General features: G+C 36.7%; 1 protein-coding gene across 8 annotated transcripts in view; it reads right to left on the reverse strand.

Moving 5' to 3' along the window:
* Nucleotides 1-23959, reverse strand: part of RABGAP1L (RAB GTPase activating protein 1 like) — a 257389-nt gene that overhangs the window by 89062 nt on the left and 144368 nt on the right. For all 8 annotated transcript variants that reach the window (XM_062004315.1, XM_062004314.1, XM_062004312.1 and 5 more), the window contains 4 exons: nucleotides 21319-21432; nucleotides 10773-10847; nucleotides 7375-7500; nucleotides 5918-6061 (listed from right to left, as the gene is read on the reverse strand). In XM_062004315.1, coding sequence (XP_061860299.1) covers nucleotides 5918-6061; nucleotides 7375-7500; nucleotides 10773-10847; nucleotides 21319-21432 — 459 coding nt within the window. The remainder of the gene's footprint in view (nucleotides 1-5917; nucleotides 6062-7374; nucleotides 7501-10772; nucleotides 10848-21318; nucleotides 21433-23959) is intronic.

Below are 23959 nucleotides of genomic sequence, written 5' to 3' on the forward strand. Positions count from 1 at the left end.
TGTAGTACATGAATTACACTGAAATTACTTTTAGCATAGATTTAAATAATTCATCTAATTACATAAAGCTAAACATCCAAGACAAAAAAACCTGAGCTAACTCCATTACAGACCTTGAGTTTTTGCAACATAAAAAGATTATGATGGCTGACATGTCAACAAAGGCTTGAATGTTGCAAACAAACAAACAAACGTTATCGCTGGACATGAATGTTCAAATTCTAGTCTTCTGCTTGGAGTTTGAGAGACAACGTATTCTCTCTCTTCTTCCATTAATTAAAAGCCCATTATAGCAGTCTCAGAAAAAAACTCTCTCCAGTCCTTTTACATGAAATAGCAGTGGCTGATAAAGACTGCAGAAAAGAGACCTAGCTCTCTAGCAGGCATCATGTGAAGAGCAATGGACAGGAGCGAAGAGACAGTCTAAATGTCAATGTCTCACCACCTGTATCCATAAGAAGGAAAATAAAGACACAGCCTCCCCCAGCCTTTCCCTACTCACAAGTAGGGAATTGACTTTACTTTTCTAAATAGTAGTGAAATAATCTAGGCAATTTCAGCACAGATCTAAACTTATTTAGAATTTAAGCCTAGCTTTTAATATGCTGTTACTAAAGGAGACTTTATGTCTATCAAGCCCAGTCTGCAGTTTCACAAGACTTATTAAAATATTCGTAACTGGAAGGGTTAACAAATGTAGATAACGTGTCAACAACAAATAATTCCAAAAAGTTCAATTCTTCTGCCCCTATAGATCTACAGAAGATAAACAACAGTGCATAATGTTTTATTTAATCCACATTTCACCTGAGTGCAGATTTACAGGGGAAGTGAGTTTGTTCCTGACTCAATTCCTGAGGAAGTTTAATAAATGAAAATGTTAATCTGTTCTTTCTCAACTCTGTTGAAGGAATCACAGAGGTACCTGACAGTGACAGATAAAAAATAGCAGGCTATTATGGTATCTACTACTCAGCTAGTACTAACACACAGAGACGACTGGTCTTATCATCTGAGTGATACCATACGGCGCAGTGTTTCCTGGAACATCCATTCTTCAGCAAGGCACATGTATAAGATAGAAATACAGATTCTTCTAAGATTTTCATTATTTAGATATGAAGCAGTGCTCCCAGGAATCACACCTGCACAACATGGTACCACCTTTTTCCTATCAATAGATGCGCATTCACAGAATCAGAAAAAAGCAGAGGTTGGACGGGACCTCTAGAGATCATCTATTCCAACCCACTACCAAAGCAGGTTCCCCTCAATCAAGGGGCACAGGAACATATCCAGGTGGGTTTGAAAACCTCTAGAGAAGAAGCCACCACACCCTCCCTGGGCAGCCTGTGCCAGGGCTCCCTCACCTCAACACCAAAGATGTTTCTCCTTATGTTCTAGTGGAACTTCCCGTGTTGCAGCTTGTGCCTGTTACCCCTTGTCCTGTCACTGGGCACCACAGAACAAAGACTGGCCCCATCCTCTCAACATTCACCCCTTAGGTATCTATAAGCATTGAGAAGGTCCCCTTTCAGTCTTCTCCAGGCTAACAGCATTACGCATTCACATTTTAGAAGATTTGTAAAAACATTCCTCAGTCTTCATTATCACAGATCATTTCTCAAAATTGATTATAAAAGCTATTTTATACAAAGTTCTGAAAGCAACAGTTGATATATAAATGCCAAGGAATGACGATATCTAGCTCTCAACTCCCACTCCTTCCACTGTGCTGCTGTGTGGTCCTGTGAAAGGCAGTTTCACTTCTTTGTTATCTGTGTTGGAAAGGACTACATTATTTCACATTCAAAACAGATAATCAGTTGCATCCCTTTCTGTTCAGTCTTGATTATGGAACAGTAGCACAGTAGTCAAACTATTAATTTTTCTAGCAAGATCACATAAGTGCCTAACAAGTGTTTAGCATCTAACATGACACTAAAATAAATATCTGTACCAGCCCAGAAAAGGCAGCATGTAGAAAGGTTTTTTGTATAGTCCATAAACAAAGAGAAGCATAATCCTTAAGTACTTCATATGCCCCAAAACTGCACATTAAAATACCCTGATTGATTTAAAATGGAGGTCTCCATCGGAGTTTCAAAATTCTAGGTTAATAATGGAATGACAGCTTGAGGTGTGACCCTCCTTTAGTTTTGGCAGTATGGTATATATCATAACCAGCTAAAGCATTTTCTTTTTTAAGCAGAAAAAAAGAAGAACATTTTTAAAATGCTTCTAAATTGCCTGCCAACTCGTCTGTTTGGGGTTTTTTTTCCTCTTCCAAATGTCTAATTAAGGTCACTGATTTGTTGCTTTTAAACCCCATATTTTAATTTTAAATTGAACATTTTAAAATATAAAATGAAGCTAAACATCAGCTCTTTGATATCCAATAGCATAACCCAGGTGCAGTTGTTGCACTGGGGACAGGTCTATGGAAGCAACACATGCTTTAGGTGAGTTGCTATCTCTGAGCATGACTTTAAAGAAATCATTTAAAACGGAACAAAAAAGAAACAGCAAAACAGAGACGGTTCACAAAGTGTTCAATAATAATACAATGTCATATTTGATAGATAAGACTGACAAGTCCAAATACAACTCTGAATTTCATCAAAGTTGCCCTTCAACGCAAACAAGAATAGCAAAAGGGGCAGAGACAAGTGAAGGTTGAAACAGGCAGCTGAACGGAATGTTGTAGGAAGATCTTCAGCTGATGCTGGCGTGTTAAAATATATCTACATAGCCAGGCTCAAAAACATGCAGTTTGCTCTTAAAAACATAAAAGCTTTCAACCAGATTAAGAAGGGTTTATGTGTTTATTACAGGCAGTCAAATGATTAAGCTTTCTAACATGTATCAAGGTACCTTGCCTGCAAACTCAAAATCTTCAAGTTACTGTCGTAGAAAAAACATTCCAAAATATTTCATTTCTAGATGAGGATGGGTGACAGGTTCTGTCCCAGAGTTATTGAGGCAATATTCTAATGTCACTGGAAATTTAGGCAATTTGGGGGTTGAATCATATCCTCAACAGCTGGGAGACAACTTTACTTTTAAAAAAAAGTCCTAAGAAAACAACAGGATAAAAGAACTCGATCACATGGCAAGTCCCCCGTTCACATGAATTTAAATGAAACAGTTTTTTCCATCAAGTCATATTTAATGTAAGAATGAAAAAAAGACCTCAACTGTAATGGCACTCACTTTGATGGGGTTTAAAAAAAATCTCCATAAAGCTGAATTCCCATCACAATTTCAGCTGCTTTTCCATAGGATATGGTCTTGTCCAGGAGCTCGACTCCCCAGCTCGTGCCACGGTTCCACCATGAATGCAAGGCAAGGAAATATGCCTCCCTGGTTAGCTGCAAACCTACAGGATTTCCAACAGGTATTTTTCCTTTCTAGATTGAGAGTTTAAGAATATCTATCCAGTCAGAGATAAAACCTAAAAAAAACCCCAATCTCATACAAATCCTCTTGACTGATGCATCTTTTTCATCCATAATTGAGACGTTTTCATGGGGACCAGAGACAGTCCCATGGAATATCAGCAGCACCATTCAGCAATGGCTTGAACTGGTTTTCTTCCTCAAATATTTTTATTTCATAAAAGAGTTGCACAGGATGTAAACATTTTGTCAATGACAGACAGAGATTTGGAGAAAGCACAGTAAGAAAGGAAGTCGAAGGCTATTTAAATTTCTTCTATATCTCTAACAAATTAATGAGAAAGCCAGAAGCTTGTTTGTAAAAACACTACACAGTTCGCTTCAAAGGCTTCTTCATTTTTTGAGGATTTTTATTTTTTGCAGAAGAGTATGTTCCACTGTTAGCAGCTGCAACTGGTTTTTTTTCCTTCCAGTTGCTGGAATTATGGGCATGCTGTTTCTTCAGAGATAAAGAACAATTTAATGCAGCCAAAACTTACTTTCTGACTGCTCCATTCCTCCTTCTGGAGGCTGACTGGACAGACAGCTTCACAAAATGATTTCAGCCCTTCATTAAAGAACAGTTTCTTATTCTGTCTATGGCCATATGTCTTCAGATTTTACTTTACTTCTATGATGGCCAACTAGACTTTTATTTTAATATTGTTTTAAATCTCTGCTCCTCCCACAAGTTCTCAGAAGTGCCTTTTACTTTAGACCGGTTGACTCATGAATCTTAGGAGCAGTTTTCTGATAGTCTATGCTGTTGCCTCAGTATGTTGCCCACACACTGCCCCACTGTTTCTCAAGATGTCTGTATGTATCTTTGCACTTGAAATAAGTTTCCTTACCATTTCTGGTTTATTTTTAGCTGTTGTAAAAGAGGCTTCTTTAGCTTTATGTGATTGCCCTCCACAAATGCTAACAAGCTTCCCTTTCTCTAGCAGTCTCAAGTGTTGCACTCTCTTGCTTTCTCCTTGGATTCTTTCACATTTTTTCCCAGAGTAATTCTTTCAGACAGTGTTGAGATAAACACTGACAGATGTGAGATGAATGCAAATGTTTTAAGATATGGGGTTTTTTTCATTCTGAATGTTAAACTTATGTTAACCATGAATAAAAGACTTCTTCAGCATATTTTATCATCAAGCTTAATATAATTAAAACCACAGGAACATCAGACAGGATGTAACTGTGCTGCTATCACAATAATCACCACCATGAAATGTACTTCTTGACAAATGATCTCTTAAAATGGTTATTTCTGAGTGCAGCACTACATCAAGATCAGAACGAAGTAATAAGCTGTACTGACAATGATCAAATCTACATCAGAAGCTCATTCTGAAAATTAACTCACTAACAGTTCAAAAGTCAACAAGGGATTGTGTTCATCTACTGCATGACCACAGAAGAGGAACAGAGAGCAGAATAAAATTGCAACCTTTGTGCTTTTTCTATTTGCTTACTTAAAGGAATCAAGACACCATGAAAGAAATAAAGCTCATATACTTATATGGAAATGTGAAATGACTTCACCATTATTACCTTTTGTACTCACTTGGATATCTGGCAGTATTAACCTACTTCTTTTTGATAAGTGAACACCAACATGCAGAAAAAATTATACTCTTAAGGAAAAAATACCGAGTTATGAGTCATGGACAATATCTGTTTAATAATGAATGCTATCAAGGCATGTGCAACAAGTCTGAAAATTCACAAGTAAAATATTTCACTTTGCATTTCAATTTCAATTTTATTTATCTTTTTTACATTTGTGACTCATTTAAATCAGAGAGGAAATCAGTGGCAGGTTCAAAACCAGGTTTAATTCCACAGATGCCCTGACTTCCCAGTGACAAAAGGAAGTACCAATGTTTTAACAAAATAAACATTCCAGACTATCCGTTCTGCCTGGGTTTTTTAGGGAAACTGCAGATTTATCTACAGTACAGAAACATACCATTTTATACCCAGAGTAAAGTATTCCTTATTAGAGTAAAAATGAAAAGAAAGAGCTTCATTTAATTGTGTTGTTTGGCACTTCTCATTATTTGTTAAATATCTGTCAGGTCATCAACACGACATGCAATATCCTTACTGTCTTCGGCACTTTCAACCAGACCATTAGGAGAGCTTTCCCTAAAAGCCTGCTAGGCTTTTACTACTAGGTATCTTCAAGAAATTAGAATTCCTATCTTTGAATAAATTATTTAACAATTTAAAATGAAGAACAGATGTGTGCATCAGATATTCTCAGTTAGATTGCTTACCAAAGAATGAGGCAATCCACAATTCTAATTTTAAAACCAAACCAGTGTTTTGCTGAACATCTTCTCTTCAATATAATGATGGTTTCTACATAATGTAGTTACACACATTTTGAGATTAAACAGCAAGTGACTCCAACAAAACAAAACAAAAGAAGAAACATTATTGGAGTGGAGGAAGGGTTTTCTGATTCAAGGGGTTTTTACCTCACAAAGTAGTAAGTCAATGATGTGGAAGACCATGCAGAGTGGAAACTTGGCAGTAAAAAGAGTGAGGAACCACTGGGATGCATACATATGAGCTTCCAAATTGAGGTCTGAGAAATGGCTATATAAGTCTGGTAACTGCTCCTAGAGTAAAGGAAAAAATAAACCGCTTCAGTATTACCCATTAATAGGAGTTCTACATCTACTCTGACAGTAAGTATCAGGTTGCTAAACACCAAAAAATACAACAAAGTGAAATCCTGGCTTATTCTGAGCAATAGAAATATATTTCTTCATAAATTTCAGTGCTCATGGTTACAGTTGTTAGTAGGATATGCACTGTGGATTCTATCACAGTATCAGGTAATGTACTGAGACTATGCTGAGACATTACAAAATCTTCAACAGTCGAAAGGCAAAGCAATTGTGAAATTGATGTCATGCACGGTGTATATTTTTAAGTTATTCTTTTGCTGTGTCTTACTTTAAACACTTCTGCTATAAAACCCAATGGAACAAGATCACCTTGCAGAGCTTGAAAGCAACAAAGCCTGCAACTCCATCAGACAAGTTTTCTAACTAGGACCACGTATATGCAACACAGAATAAGCACTGCTAATCTTACTGTACACTGATGATATATTCATGTCCAGGTAGTGAAGTAAATATCTTTGTTAACATATATAAATATTGAGAAGATCACATGCCAAAGCACCAAATTAATTAGTATGCAATTGTACTCTGTCAAGTAGGAAATATATACAATTTGACATCTGAAAAAAAAGATCATTAAATTAACGGTAGTCTGTTTGATCTCCCTCACAGAGGTATTAACTGACTTCATCAGCTATCTTCCTCTATGCTAACAGAAGCACAGGTCGAAGCTTAATGAACTGTTAGTAGCTCCTTATTAGTCAGAAAAACAATGTGCAAAACTTGCAGCTGTTTATTTACGTACAATTCCATCTGTTTATTGAAAACAGCAACATTTACAAAATTACCTAGACTCAATTTGTATTTCATAAGCACCAGGATGTCCTGATTGGCCTGACCTCTTATCATCAACACAATTCATAGAAAGTAGGACACCAGTGGTGGCAGTCCAAAAGATACTCTGGCCTTAACAGAACAGAGACACTCTCTCTAAGAAACATCACAAAAGAGGGAAGAGAGAGAGTAAGCAAACAGAGAAATAAAACCTCTCCAGATACCTGCTGCTCTGCTTGGATACAAACATTAGCAGCCAGACTGGTTTATGAAAGACAAAAGAAATGAGACATACATTTGACTCATGATGTTCAGATCCAGATAGTAAGCTTCCCTGCTTTGGTTCTATCCCAGCTCTAAAAGGAGAGGGATTTTATTGTCCAGTAGCTTACAGAAGCAAAGCTTTAATCTTTTCTTCATGCCAGTATTTCCATTTCTGAAAATTCAAGTATTTGTTACTCTGAGCCCACCTGTATTAACTTCTCCAGCTGGAAAAACTTGCAATGGAGATCTTCAAAGTTATTTCTGTAGAGGTCCCTCAAGCCATAGTCATACATTATTTTCACAAATACACAGAATGCCTGCTCCTCTGGCATCTGTTTGGAGAAACACACAAACATGATTTTAAAAACTGAGCTGAGGCTGGAAATGCCTTACACAAATACACACACTTAAATACCTTATGCATGATGAATTCAGAATCTGGGGTACATTAGAATTGTCAACAAAGCACTCAATGTAGAATTAAGCAACTAAAATCTCAAGGGGACTATCTTCCTTGTTGAGCACCTAGATTTGGCTCTGTAAGACCTTCTTAAAAGAAAATGTGAGATCATATCATAGGTAAGTAAACGTGAAAAAAAGGAAAGGAAAAGACATCTACTCACAATAGTGTTGTCTTTGTGAGAACAATGCCTACCTACACCATCCAAGCCCCAGGACATCAAACTCTCTGAAGTCAGCTTTCCCACGATGTATAAGGAAATTACAAATTCTGCCTTAAGAACCTACTTGTGAGCTCAGGAGGGCACATCTCATCTGTTAATATTGTGACTTTTTCAGGAGCCCTATCTCCATAATCTCTATTTCATTTTGACCAAAGTTTCTCATCCAACAAAGTTTTTGAGGTGGTATTAAAAAACAAACTATGTGAGTCACTCTAAGGTTACAGTGGTTGGCTTGAGCACACTAACTGGTGAATATGTGGGAAGCCCTGTGTTGTGAAACCTCCACTGACATCTCCCCCAGTCCCTCCATGCCTTCAGATAAAATAAAGATAAGATAGGCACAGAGTCACTGCAGACCCCAAATCACGTTTCAAATTGCATTAAAACCAATCTCTATTTTACAGGCACCAGATTGTAACAAATGAAAACAATAATTGAGTATCAAGAATGACCTTTTAGTATATCCATTCATTCAGCCACTTGCCAATACCTTATCAAATAGATGAAAGCTCAATATTTTCTTCAAAGAGAATTTTAGTGTCTTGATAGTTACCTCCAGGGCTTCATCTTTTATATTCAGCCTATGACTATGGCCTGTCTCCAAGGCCATGGGTAGACACTTTCACACATGATAAAGTAACCAGTTAGCATTGAGAACTGCCAGATCAGCTGCTAGGTACTTGTCCAGGCAAGTTTTGCCTAGGACAAGCTCTTAGGCATCTCAAAGCTCTTGATCACAATTTTATCTGGACAGAATGATCTCCAGTGACAGCAGATAAAAGCTGCAGACAAATTAAAGGGAAGAAACAGTTTTATCCTGACCAAAAGGTCTGAATCTGCTCTATAATAAGATCACTGCAAATTCCTTTTTTTTTTTTCTTTTTGATAAAGTAACAATTATTTCTAATAAAATGACAGATGCTCATGCACAAGCACACCTACCTTGCATGCTCAATCAGACACACGTGCACTGACAATCATTCCTCCCCCGAGACAGAGAGAGGGAGTGGGAACAGAAGTAAGTACTAGATCAAAGTCACTTGCTCTCAGTGGCTACAGGTTCTCCAATATTACCAACCCCAAGTATTTAAAATAAAAAAATCAAGTTTTCATTTCTGATTTTATTTAAGAAAATGACATATTTTTAGAATCTCCATTCTGATTTTTAGCATTTAGAGATTCATCCATTATTTTCTTTTCTTTGGAATAAAAAACCCCAGAAATTTATCATTTTTTACAGTGAAATGTTGGTTTTTCACATGGCAATGGCCCCAAAAAGCAGACATCAAGTAAAAACGAAGTCAAATACTGTGAGACTTACAGTAAAACAATAAGAGTTGGCAACACTGTCTCCCTGTGATTAGAAATTAATTGCTTGCCTTTGATGGGAATTTCATCAAAGCAGCAAAGTCACAAAAATCCAGGGTGGAGGTTCAGGCTACCCAACCATGCCTGAAAGATATCTACAATGAAGAGAAAGGATACCTTGTCCCGGAAAAAAAGGGAAAGGAAGTGGTCTAGAAATCCATGCAAAGGGGGAAGAGTTAGAGAGGGTCTTACAAGCATTCACGGCATACAGATTGGTTGGAGAATTTAAGAAAAACAAGAGTTGGAGGACATCCTGGGAAGCTCCCAACTTACATGAGCTCATTCAGACTGCTTCCCTTCCCCCCTTTTTCTGATTATTTCAGTTTAATATCCTATTATGAAAGCAAACGTTATTAAGGGCATATTAAAATGAGTGTAATTGCCATTTAGTATTCCCTGTGTACAGGGTAATTTCTTCTAACTCCAGAAACAACAGAAGAAGAGTTGAATCTCTAAAGTAATGACAGCATACAACTTAGTAAGAGGAGCTCAAGTATTAGTCAAATGTTAAGAATGTAACTCCCACTCATTTCTAAACAATTCTGGTACTGAAAATGGCTTATTCTTCCAGTGGAACTTAAAAATTCTTTGTTGGATAAAAAGTTAATTGCAAAATAACTCTTAGAGAATCTAATTTACAGTGTATATGGGACTGCAATAATGTGACTAATTCAGGTTTATCCTTAAAAACTCTAAAGCTTGTCTGTAACACTGTCACTTCGTATCATACTGCTTAAGTTTTCAAGGAGTCACAAATCTCACTAGGAATTACAAGTTAGATTAATTTGAATTTGAGTTCTAGATGTCTTAGGAAGCGTATGTGTAAAATACACACCACCAGTAATTGACTCAAAACCACAGTCTGAAATGTCTCACAACCATGATTAATAATTTACTAATTAAAGCCTGACAAAGCAGGGAAGAGCCTGAGTAAGGGTTGTTGTTGGGGTTTTGGGTAGTTCATTCAGATATTCTTTATGATACCCACACTACTTGAATCTGCTTGTTTTCCACTGATATATTAAAATCAAAACATCTTGCAAATATAAAAATTGTGCATCTATCTCTATACACACACATGTGCATATTTGCACAGTTTGTAGAGTATTTTGTTACAAGCTAAATTATTCAGCTTTGACTCAAAAGACAGTATAAAATACCCCTAGGAGAAAAAGTCTACTCAAAATAATGAGACTGCTTGTTCTGGTTAGCTGCTCTGAGAATATCTCCCAAAGTTAAATTACCCATAAACACAAAGGCAGTTCACCTACGTGACAACTAAATTAAAAGAAAAATCTTAATATGTAACAAATCAGTTTCAGGTTTTGACATAGAAGTACTTGACAATTTAATGGATTTCTCGTAGATAAAGGAAATCTACATTCATAAAGATTGAAGCTATTAGTCACTATTTGCCAAAAAGCAAAAAGAGGAAAATGAATACAGACAAATAAACAACAGTAAATATCTGTCAAATAGCATGTTACAGTACCACTGATTTTAATGCTGCTTTGGTTTGAAGGATCAAAGCTTTCATTTTGCAATTAACTCACATGAAGCAGAAGTACAGCTGCAAGGAAAGACTGTCCCTGGCAATAGCCAATGTCTTCATCGTAGACAGAGTATGCCTAGAAAAAATAAAAGTCAACATATATTTAAGATGCATGCTGGCATTTTGGAAACGTGATATCATCGTGCAGGATATGCTATACTATGAAGACTAAAATAATAAAGGGAGTGAAATAGCAACTGTTCTTGCACAGGCTTTCAGGGCACTGAAGAAAACCTCTAATCTTCCACAGATGCTGCATTTATAACATTTTTATTTTTTCAAACAGCATGAAAAGAGTTGGATGCAATTTCCCTTCACCTAAATCAAGAATAATTCTACTGAGGTCAGTAATGGTGTAACTCCAAGGATGTAATAAATATGCTATAAAAACCCAGTTAGTTTATGTTGTGGGGAGGGAGTTTGGTTGGTTTCGGAAAAACAAGTTCTGCCATAATGAAAATACAGAACACGAGACTAGTTGTTAGACAACCATCAAGAACTACCCTAGCCTGAAAGAACAGTTTTTCCATGTTATCATTCTCCTACGGTATGACTGATACACTACTTTTTCCTTATTCAAAAAAACCAAAACTAAAATAACCAACCTTTATTTCTCCCTTTTCTGAGACAAGAAGACAGATACTGTTTTTCAAGAGATGTCAGAGGATGTTAAGAATCTGAGGAAACTTGAGAAAGTATGAGCAGTAGGAAGGTTGATATGTGAGGGAGAGACATCCTGAGTAAATAAGCAAGGTACTAAGGTCACAGTCAGGGAAAAGAAAAGCACAAAGTTAGAGCTACGGGGAGGAAAAAAGTCACATGAATCAGAAACCCATTTTGCCCCCACACCGCCTCCAAGGCTGTTTACAGATGAGAACTGGAACACCATGCTTATCTCCTTTTTTTAAGTCTTGAATGAAATCAAGATTGCAGATTCACTGAAGAGAAGCACAGTGAGACTGCAAATAAACACCATCAGGTATCCTGGGGAACACAACCCACCTATCTCAATCCCACAATATTTTAAAAATGTCTGTCTCTTCAAAAGGTAATTTCTATGTGTAAAAAATCAGGTAAAGTAGGTAAGATGCCTGCATGGATGAAAGAACTTCTGGAACAACTGAAATGAAAGGAGGAAGGCGATGGAATGTGGAAAAAGAGCCTGGTCACTTAGAAAGAGTATAGGAACTTTGTCAGAGTATGTAGGGATGTAACAAGGAAAGCTAAGGCCACCTGGCAAGGGATGTAGAGGACAAGAAGGTCTTCAAGTATATATACAGCAAAAAGGAAGACCAGAGAGAATGTGAGCCTGCCACTGAACAAAGAGGGTGCCTTGGTAATGAAGGACGCAGAAAAGGCAGAGCTCCTGAATGCCTTCTTTGCTTCAGTCTTTACTGCTAAGGCCAGCCCTCAAGAAGTCCAGTTTATGGAAGACAAAAGTCCAACGAAAGGAAGACCTTCCCTTGGTTGAGGAGGGTTTAGTTAGGAATCTACTAGGCAAGTGGGACACCCACGAATCCATGGATCCTGATGGGATACACCCACGAGTGCTGAGGGAGCTGCTGATGTTATTGCTAAGCCACTCTCCATCATTTTTGAAGCACAAAGGAGGGGCCTGAGGACTGGAGAAAGGCCAGTGTCACTCCAGTCTTCAAAAAGGGCAGGAAGGAGGACCTTAGAAATTATGTAGAAATTGACACAGTCTCCTATAACATCCTAATAGGAAAGCTCAGGAAGGGATCCTTCTCTGGAGACATTCAAAACCTACCTGGATGAGTTCCTGTGTGACCTACTCTAGGTGGCTCTGCTCTGGCAGGGTGTTGGACTAGACAACCTTTTGAGGTCCCTCCCAACCCTTAAGATTCTGTCATTCTGTGAGTGGACTGAGAACTGGCTGAATAACAGAGCCCAGAGGGTAGTGATCAATGGCACAGAATCAACAGTATTAACACAATTGCAGATAATTTATCCCAGAAACATCAAAATGGACTCCAAAACATACTTAAAGTCTTAAAATCACCTTTCCTATTTCATTATGATTGCAAAAAACTAAACAAGAAATATTTATAAAGAATCCTGTACTGATTCCAGAAGCATTCTGTAAAGAATATAACCAAAGTATTCCATTAAGAATCACTGTTTATAAACAACTCATTCACACATTTCCTAATACATACATAGCTTTGTGAAAACCAGAACTGTGACTTACAGCTCTTTGCCATTTGTCTATAGTGCTTACCATTCTTTCAAAGTATGTTAGAAGGGATGAGTTAGAATCTGAGTGAAAATAATCCAAATACATTGCTCAGTTTTAGAGGCCAAGCAAATATAGGAAGACTAGTCCCATAAAGTATTGAAAAAAAAATTAACAAACCATTCCAATCTGCTTACTGGTTTAAAGTAGCCTTAGCCATAAAGGTAAAATAGAAAAAAATCACTCCAGAAGTGTACAATAGCAGATACAAAACTTTGAATAGGAAAAACCCCATGTTTTCTTAGAAAAAGTTAATGTAAAATTACTCTTTTGCTACTAAGCACTCGATTAACAGAAATTATTTTCAGTACTTAATGTAATATTGCATATGACTAATTAGAACCATCCACTGGTTAATCATCATCATCATGAGTCTTTATGCATTTGTTCCCCAAATCTATAGATGCTTTGTATTTTATTTCTATAGCATTCCTAAAAGAAGTATTATTTCTGCTTTTGAAAGGCCAGCCCTGCTTAAACAGATATGTAGAATTACAAGTAATAAATTTGATTTCTCTTTCCTTCATACTATATAACAACAGTTCTACTTTAACTTTAAAAAATCCAGACTGAAAAATCAATAGTAGATTATAAACGTGTGGGAACTCTGCTGGGAGAAGCATTATTAGCAATACAGCTAATAGTTTGCTGAAAACAGCAACAAATAAATCCAAACCAATCTAAAAATAACTAATGAGAAACCAACACACTGGAACAAACAAACTTCCTCCAAAACTAACAGAGATTAAAAAAAAAAATAAGGAAAGTTATAAGAAATAAAGAGATGCTCCTTTTGAGATTGTGAAAGAAGGTGAAATTATGGGAAAAGAGGGAAAACAGAGTTGCAAAAACATCCTCATTCTGCATGTTAAACATAAAAACATGAAAGAAAACCAAGAAATGTGCTATACTCAATCTCCTAAAGACATTAAAACTTGTAATAAATCTGTTTCAAACACATCCAGAGCAGGAAGTCAAAGCCTCTACTTGGAAAATATATGATCAAGGTAGAAAAGTTATATATAAACTATAGCAGAAAATCCACATGAAACTTTCCTTGTGTCTGCTTTATTACAGGAGAATCACAGGGGTTGTCATCCTGCTGGAATAATTTCTAACAGGGGATATGTGTTGAAGGATCTCTCTTCAACTGGATATTGGAAGAGATGATGGAAGGAATACAATGATTTTTTTTTAAGAACAGACAGTATTCACCCAAAAAAGCTTGGTGCAGTGGTGGGTAAACTGGTAAACAAATAGTTGACTGACTAAATCAAAAGAATAGATTACAAACTTGAAACATTTGCAAGAAGAGGTGATCCACAGGAACTTCACAAGAAGTACTGGATAATTTGTGTTTTTAAAAACAACAAAAAAGTGGACACAGATGTACAGAGGATATACAAGAGAAAAATGTCTCATAGTCCCAGTAAAATGATGTCATCTTTAACAATTCCTTGAAGCAACCAATAACTCTTAAAAAAACATACTAACTGCTCAGTCTGTTTGCTTTTTAAAATTAATTTCTACTCATTCCTTTCCCAAAATCTGATCTTCACGAGCAGCTGTTACTGGATACTTGGACATTCACTCAGTTCTGCGTGAGAATTAGATCAAACTGAGGAAGATTATGTTTTTAAGTCAAAGCATCATAATCTTGGCAAGTAAAGATTTATTTTTTAATGAAGTCTCTAAAAATCTACAAGATTTCATTGCATTTGCCCAAAGCAAAGAGATTTTTTTTTAAGCTTTATGCATATTACATTTCCAATTATACTTCTTTAGTTTTAAGTAAGCTATGGGACTTGATATTGCTGAAATATGATGTAATTAACCAAAATAACCTCAAAAATAAAGATGTTGCCTCCAGATACCACCATAGTAGATCTAAGATTAATTATTTAAGAAATATCCTTTTAAGGGACTGGGAACCGTTAAATTTTTCCACATGAAGTACAAAAGCAAAGTAAAATCCCAACCCTCTTATTGCCACTGCAGTCATTGTGACTTTGTAATTTAAGAGAATGGGATTTTTCCCATGACAGCCTGTGACAATGCTGCAGTCTTTTAAGTTATTGTTTTCTTAAGCTCTTGGGGAACTTCCAATCACAATTCTCCCGTTAACTGAGATTTTAAATATTCACTGTCTCATAAGTAGGACTTAATGAAGATTCTGACTTGAAGCTTATTTTCACTTTTTTTAACTAAATGAAGACCTCACCTGCAGAATTCAAACATCTTTTTAGTAGTTATCTGTCTTCTGAAGAACTGCTATGAAGATATTAGCACAATATCATTAGAAAGTAAATAATACGGAAGCAAGAGAGTCTCCTCAAATAAAGTCAGTGATAGAGAACCACCTGCACATTGGTGAAGCGAATGAAGAATCCAGAGATGGACAGAAATTCCTCTCTAAAATAATTAATGGAAGAAGTTCTCCCAAGATCACAATCTTGAGTAGACAAAAAGAAATCCAAGTAAGTAGTATTCAGAAGGCAAACAGAAAGGTTGCTGGTTTGAATTTAGAACTTCAGATCTGGGATTTCTGTAACTACTGTGCATGAGCCCCAGTAGTTTTAAAAAAAGAAGAATAGAGAGCGTGTCTCAAATTCCAGAATAAAATGGTTTTCACCATTTTGCATCCTAAGCATTAAAATGATTGCTTATCCTTGGTGAAGGTTCAAATGTACTTAACAAAATGCAAAGCACTAACTAGCACATACCAGCTTACATCACACTGCCAATTTGCCTTTTCCATAGTAACTCAATGACATTACATCAGAAACTAAAGAAAGCTCATAAAAAAATATTTCTTGAGCGTCTGCCGCATACGAAGACCTTACATTTCCAGAGCTTTCATTCCACTCCCAACACTCCACAGCAATGCAGAGGGAAAGGTATGAGCAGAGGCTCTACACATCTCCATCTCTCATCTGCAATAACGGTACATCTCCTGTTAGTAATAATGTTTCCTGGCACAGGAAACATTCGGTTCTCTGAGAAGCGACAGGCACGGTGGCACAATGCTTGTTAACAGCTCTATGAGATACTGGCACCTGTGTCCCAGGAAAAAATAATGTTCACAGGAACCAAATGCAAGGGGTTTTTTATGGGAGAAATAGAGGTTTGGTTTGCTCCCATAACTTACCTTTGTGTCACTACCAAAAGGATAGAAAAGATCAAGGGAATGTGCTAAATATTTGATATGGACATAGCTCTGTGCTGAAGTCTGTTTTAAGCAGAGTTAAAAGACCTAGTGTCTGAAAAACAGACTCTCTCGGGAAAACATTCACACTTTGATGCAGACTTCTCACGTAACAAAGTTTTTCTGACATGATTGATTGCTGAACAATTGTAGCGATAGTGTAATTTAAAACTCCATACCTAAATTTATTATAAGGCTAACAGTCTGAAAGTAATAATATTCCTATGACTGCAGCATTTAGGATGTATCACATTATACAAGGAACTTCTGTCTTAACTGAAAACTCTATTTTTAGAAATTAGTTACTCATTTGCCAAGTACCAGGGAGAGGCACGTGTACGTTATACAATATGCCTCCCCCAGAGCTATAAGGGCTGAGAGAATAAAGAAATCTTCATATTTATTCAGGCAGGCCTCCTTACTCTCTTTCCAGAATTCAAGATTCACAGTCCTGACCTTTTCACTAGTACAGTCTCAGCAGAAACCCCATATGCAAGAACAGTACTACTGCTTCCTCACTGAGTGAAGATGCACAGAGAAAGAACCTTATTAATATGGAAATGGCAGAAGGCAAGATAACAAAAATCCTTTGTATGAAATAAGACAACAATATTTACTAAAATTGCTCTTCAACCCAGGAGCAAAGAAAATAAACAACCAAAACTAGATGAAAAATAATTCTTAATTGATTCTGTTTGTGCTCCTGTGTTTACTCTAAAATTGGCAAATGGAATCCTATAGGAAGAAAGAGATTTGCTCTAAGACAAATAATTAAACCAAAGCGGACAAATATTGAAACTTCCCATTTGTCAATTTGAGAAGATACAAAGGACTGAAAAATGTGCAAAACTACGTGTAATCTGAGAAGAGTTGATCGTCTGAAAAAAAATGCTGCAATGAAATTGAAATGTAAAGAAAGAATGAAAGTTAGACAATCAGCTTACATGATGGCACCAAGCAGCAGTTCTGCCATGCTGAAGGATGAACCAAAGAGTAATCCATCATTTGCAGCTTATCACAGTACAGAAGCTACTGGTCACAAAAGAGCAACTCAAAGACATTTTCACTTTTCAATTACACAGAAAAGAAAGCCAAAACAACCATATTGGAGCTCACTCAGTATTAGCTTTGCTAGAAAAACTGTTTATCATTCCTCTACTAATGTGAGTACCAACAAACAGACAGACATTGGAACAGAGTGTTTTGTTTCAAAGTAATCCAGCTATCACACGAATCCTGCACAGAAAACCTTCCAGAAAATATGATTGGGATTAGGAAAAAATTACAAATTTAATCAATTAAGGAGATAAAATATTTAGCAACAAGATATATCACAATACAAATGACACACGTCATTCCATAATGCCTTTGTTTACTGGAAAATATTAACATCAACTTTGAACCTCTGAAAAGGAATTCAACCACTCTCAGAAAAACAGGGAAGCACTGTGTCTATTTTTCCAGTTTGCCCAGTAAGAACAGCCATCTAGCTAACCAAACTGATTTCTCTGCAACATATTCCTTTTCTCCTATTTAAAGTCACAGTGGCTGGCTGTCAAACAGGAGTTACTTTAATCAGAAAATTAGTGCAAACACATCTCATGTTCAGTTCTGCACTGCGTACACTCCAAACAGTTTAGAGGACTGTTTCTGCCAAGTGCTTTGATTCCCTGGAGCATTGAGCTGTTAACTACATATGCACGCATGGAAGTAGGTCGAGAGTACTATTCTGTCATGCATTGTAACACAGAGAATCAGCTCTTCAAATAGAGCTGGAATTCACACCGTATTTCAACAGAAAGCATGTAAGAAACAGAACTATTTCCCCAAAGATGTTTGCTCTGTGCAAATCTAGCTACTCTATGCAATGTCCTCAAGTGAAATCTCTGGTCTAGAATCAAGAACTCTTTTCATTCCTTATCACCATTGTCAGCCTTAAAGTTTATTTTTAGATACTTTGTCACATAAATGTTCTGCAACTGAAAAAGTTTCCATCTTTCCTGATTTCCTACTGTTCCGAAGGAGAGATTAAGAGATGGAACTAAAACTGACAGACCCGTTAAAATGAGGCAGTGAGCTTTTAATGGTTTTCCTTTTTATCTGACAGCTCAAATCATCTCTCATTTCAGTGGGGAATGAATAAAATGCTCTTCAGCCTTTTACCCTCCCACTTGAGGACAGACTTCTCTAGCCTTATTCAATAATCTCATTCTTCAAATATCTTGCCTTCATATTAGAAGAAGGGCATGAGTGCACAGGACCTCTCATGAAAGTTATTCTAGTACTATAAAGTAGCCATAATATTTCTTTCAATGTAGATTTTTTTCCCCCAATGGAATGATAAGTTTATAAGCAAATTAATTAGCTTTTAACAATATTTCTCTAAAATCCACCACATCAATCATAAACTCAAGGTCCAGTAAGACCCAAGAATAGACAGGTCAGCTGTAGAAGGGAGCTGGTTATTAAGAAAACAGTGCAAGGATGAAGGAAAAGTTGCTGCCTAGAAATCTACATAGCAGTTGCATCTGATCTCAATACTGGCAAGTAGGTAGAAACTGTCAAGAATAAAATCAGTACACTTATGAATAATTCATCATTGGAGATTGGATATGGCTGTTCTACCAGGAAAGGATGCTTCCCAAATCCTCCTCTGAACCCACGAGCACATAAAAGAATAAGGCAGTCAATAGAGTCTACTGAGATTTTTAGAAAACTTTCAGCAAGATCCCTTCCTAAAAGTTACTTAGGGAACTAAGCTGCCACAGAAGGTCCTCTTATGCATTCAAATAACTGATTAAAGGATAGAAATCAAAAGGTAGAAATAAACAGTCAGTTCTCACTCACAGAATGAAAGTGAGGTCACTCACTGAACCTTACAGAAAGACATACTAGGGCTGATGCTGTTGAAATTATTCACAAACCATACAGAAGGCATATAAATAGCACAGTAACAAAAGACTGCTGATGAGACAAAGCTGTTTGGAGCAGTAAATTTAAGGTAGGCTGCAAAGATGCTATGCAGAACGTGTTCTGATCAAGAGCAAGTAGTGAAATGGCAGAGGTCATTCAACTGTAGATAAATTCAAAATGCTTCACAGGAAAAGCAGTCTTCAACTTGATGTACACACTGACCAGTCTCTGATCTAGATGCTCCAAGAAAAGTGGATGAACTGTCTTTGCAGGAGCAGCAGAGGCCCTGAGAGCAGGGATGGCTCCTAGCTTTGGAAGACAAACAGATTTCTTTGCTTTTACTACAGAAAAGTTGTCAAGGTTTGACATAGCTTTCTCTGTGTAGCACCCTGCTAGACAGAGGATTCCTCTAAGTTGCTCCTAGTTCAGACAGATTCATTCTTTTACCTTCTCTTTATTAAATAGACTGAGATACTTATTCATGAAAAAGCTTTTCTTTAAAAAATATGTTCCCAAATCCTTTCATCAACCTCATGGAACTTACACAGATTCTTTCCAATATACAAGTAGTCACCTTTAATTCCAGATACAACAATCAAAAGTAGATGCAGCACTGTAAAATACTGAATTATTCCTTCTGGTCATTGTAGTCCTACACTGGTTCCACCTATCTATCCATCCATTAACACCTGGTTATTTACCATTCCTTTTTTTGCCTGTGTCATCAAAGTGTCTTTGTCAGAAATGATTTTTCTGTTTTCTTTTAGGTCACTAACCAGTGTCCAAGGATTTTTGTGATGCCTTGTTTGAAATATATTTATTCAGTGCTGATGCTCATTAATCTCCTAGCTAGACAGTTTTTAATTCTTTCATGTGAACCTTGTTCATGTTCTAACTTGTGCAGCATTTAAACATTTTTTGCCTGGGAGACTACAGAACTGCAATAAAATTACCTTCACCAATGAAAGCTGGATTTTTATTTTCTCCATTAGCTTGTCAAGATCTGCTTTCAGTAAACTCCTAGGCATTCATTATAATATACTTCTCACATTTAATTCTGGATAAGCTGAATGCTATTCCATCATTTTTCACTTAACTGATTGCAAACTGACAAGCCCACAATCACTTCCATTGTCCTAGTTATTCTTTTCAAAGACTGGCACGGGAGCTGTTTTCTTGTAGTCCTCTAGAGCTCCCTGAGATTAGTGAGAAATCAATATAATTGGCTCAAAGTTCTCTTTGCTTCTTTATTTTATTTTTTACTCCGAATTACTCATGACAATGAACTTCAATATATGTAACCTAAGCAGCTATATTTAACAGTCATCCAAATTATTGTTTGAATAGGAGTCTGTATCACCACAGAATCTGTCTGGAGAACAGGAATATGTATCATTATACCCCAAAGGCAGGACACTCTTTTCTACTTGTTATGACAACTCTATCGTTTCTGTCTATTAATCAACTGGAGGTGGAGTAACAAGGAAAAGGAAGTGGAAATGGCTTTGTCTAAGGCAATGATTTATTCTATATGTGGAAAACCAACTGCCAGAAACACAATAAAATCGGCAACTGATAGCCAGAGAACTACATATGTAGCTGCAATATTCTATATTTTGGATCTCTCTGGAGAAGTCTGTCCATACAAGCTGGACAAATCTGTGCATTTAGTACCTCAACTCCTCAACAATTTGGAAAAGAGTTTTCTTTGATCAGAGGCAATCCACGTAACGAGAGTGAGTAAAAAGCTATCCATACACATTGCTTGTGGAGAAGTCAGCTAACTTGCTCTTTAATTATCTACAGATATTCTTGCTTAAACTCATAGCAGAGCTTGCTCTGAGGGTTTCTCTTCGTCTGCAAACCTCTTTACTAGCAGAGCCAAAAAAGTTCTACTACACCACGTAGGTCTGAAGTGGACCTCTGATATCAAACTGCCCATGAGTAAAACTGGCTTCAGCCTCACTCTTCTCATGTGCACCTTAGGAGATATAAAATGTATGGTTATAAAAAGTACTTCAGGCTATCCAGTATTGCTACACTCTGCACAAGCAATCTAAATAAGGCTTTAAAATCTTATTGATTAGTGCCTTGGATCAGAACAGGGTTAGCAGGGTACAATACAATCACAGCAAAATATGGAACATACTTTAGAATTCAGAGTACTGACTGTACCTTACAGATTTTGTATAGAGATTCCTGGCCGTCTCCTTCTGTATCTTTGAAATAATCATGTGCTGGAAATGTACGATGAATATCTCGTGTAATGACACTTTCTTGAGCAGAATCCTGTTAAAAAAAAAAAAGAGAGAGAAAAATCCCAATGTATTAGCCCGATAACTGTGTAATTAAACATAACAGAATATAAAATTCAATGTGCTGTCAATGTGGATACATTAGATAACTGCTTCACTGACTCATCCTCCAAAAATGCTTTGAGAAGAAACTGAAAATCCTCCAGTCTCATATGCAGTAATAATTTGACAATTTAACAAGAGCAACGTGGCATGTTTTCTGTCCTTCAGGCTTACAGTTCAACTTTAAAATTCATAGAAAATGACTACTTATTTAATTGTAGGTGCATTTTCACCACAGAACATACACTTACTGTATTTCTCTGGGAGTAAAAAAAGAAAATTAGACTGTCTCTCTCGAAAGCTCAGAGGTATTAATTTGAAATGTATATCAATCTACCATAAAACCAGTGTTAATTACAAATCAAATTTATTACTCAGAAACATTCAAAGTTCACCAGTAAGTGGTCTTTAAAAGAACAAAACCAGATGAAGTACCAGAAAATGTTTTACTTTCAGGTAAATCTCCTATCTTTCCCGCTACCATTTCCAATCCAATTACAATTTTTACATTGACTAGAAACTAAGAATAGGTTGAGGTGCGTAAACACTGGTGTCAGATGCCATTTTAGAAGCCCAAAGATAATCTTGCCTGGTTTAGCAGCTGCTACTGCAGAAGGATACAAGTCTGCTGTAAGTGCTGCATCATCTCTGCAAGCTCCATGTGGATGATCTGCACATACAGAGGCAGCTAAAATGATACCAAATGCCCATGTTTAGGCAATTGAGTTGTTCCCTAGGCAAGTCTAGCTCTGTAACTAAAGAAACAATTCCTTACGATATTGCATTTCTATAAAAAGATTGAAATCACAGCAATCGGACCTGTGAAACAGCACTGCGTGTATGAGGAAGTGGTATCAAAATGTCAGAGCTGGAACTACAATAGTTAATCAATTATAGCCAGGTTCCAGTTACTCTCAGTGTGAGACACTATCTTTAGGTGGGCAATATCAAACAGTGCTTTTCTATATTACCATTGTAATCCTAAAGGAAAAAATATGGAATCCTCACCTGTGATTTAGAAAATAAGTTCTTTATAAATACTTCTACCTTGAAAACAAAATAAATAGAAAAGCTTCTAAACCCTCATATTGCATTTTGTAATCCAGGACTCTCTGTAGAAAGCTTCTTTACACCTTTGCTGGAGGTAGCAACCAGGTAATCTCCCGAATTTAGGTAAAATTTCAGTTTAGGCCCATAAAGTCCCTACAGTGAGTCTATGCCATGCAGTAATGCAGCTGTCTGCCTTAGGTGGAGGGGGTTGAGTCGCAAACCTGCAGCAATTCCCAGCTCCAGTTTCTTTTTGTGACCATCCATAAACAGTACACACAAAGACATCACCATGGGCTGTATCAGGCTATCCTAGAGAGCCAAATCCATCATTACAGTTCTACATTCACTTGCATAGCAGATAAGAAAATATCTATAGTCAAATTGTGCATAAACATGACTTTAATATGTTTTCTAACATCACTCGAGTACCACAAGGTAAGAAAGATGAAAAAAGGTTGTGTGGGATTGTTTTTCTTTAAATCTATCTTCTGTTTTCACCTGTTTTCTCATATCCTTCTCCCCATCCCTCCCTGCACCTGGCACAACCTTCCACCTTTTGAACACAGAAGTCTTTTTCCTCTCTCAAAACACTCCCTGAAGTTCATGGATTCTCCAAATTTTTGCTATCATTACTTTATCCATTTACTGTGTCATAATGTCCAGTGGTATCAACTGTTGCCTTCCCTTTGCTTGACAAAATCTTCTTTAGTATAAGACAGTAACATGATGAGTATTTTGTAAACAACACAGGCATATTGTTATGTGTTAAGAAAAGGAAACCTTAAAAAGTGAGGTGATTCTTTTATTATGCTAACTGTTACTGCTGGAGAAAATAAACCCCTCTTTGATGCTTTTACTCAGTTATCATTCTGATTTTTAGGACATCTAAGTATTGTGCACCTATTAGCAATCCAAACTAACCACATAGTCTAAATCACATGCAACAAAACACAAAATAATAATAAAAATCTAATAATAAGCAGTTCTCTAGTCAGATTTATTTAATGACTGTTTTCATTTACTTGGCTTTCAAACACAAGACAGGCTAAATAATTGCAGTATACCTCCCCAACTGACCTTACAATTTCATTATCTTGTGCCTTAAACAGCATTTAAGATCTACCCTTACAGGCAGCTAAAGAGTCCGTTATAAAAATGTTACTTTTTCAGCACAAATTTGAAAAGATCCAGACATTTTAAAGGAAGTTACAGGAAGGCCACCATGTCCAGCACATACATCACTTTTCTGTCAACCAGGGAGATAGATTGTGTTTGACTTCCCTGTATTTCTGTCTTTTCTTGAACTGAGGCCACCGTATGACTGAGCACGTAGAAGTTGACAAGGTAGATGTCTGAGGTAGGATCAAAAAAAATTTGTGTAAAGGCCTAAATGCAAGGTCACTTTTACT

The sequence above is a fragment of the Colius striatus genome, chromosome 10 (assembly GCF_028858725.1).
Source record: "Colius striatus isolate bColStr4 chromosome 10, bColStr4.1.hap1, whole genome shotgun sequence".
Classification (NCBI taxonomy): domain Eukaryota; kingdom Metazoa; phylum Chordata; class Aves; order Coliiformes; family Coliidae; genus Colius; species Colius striatus.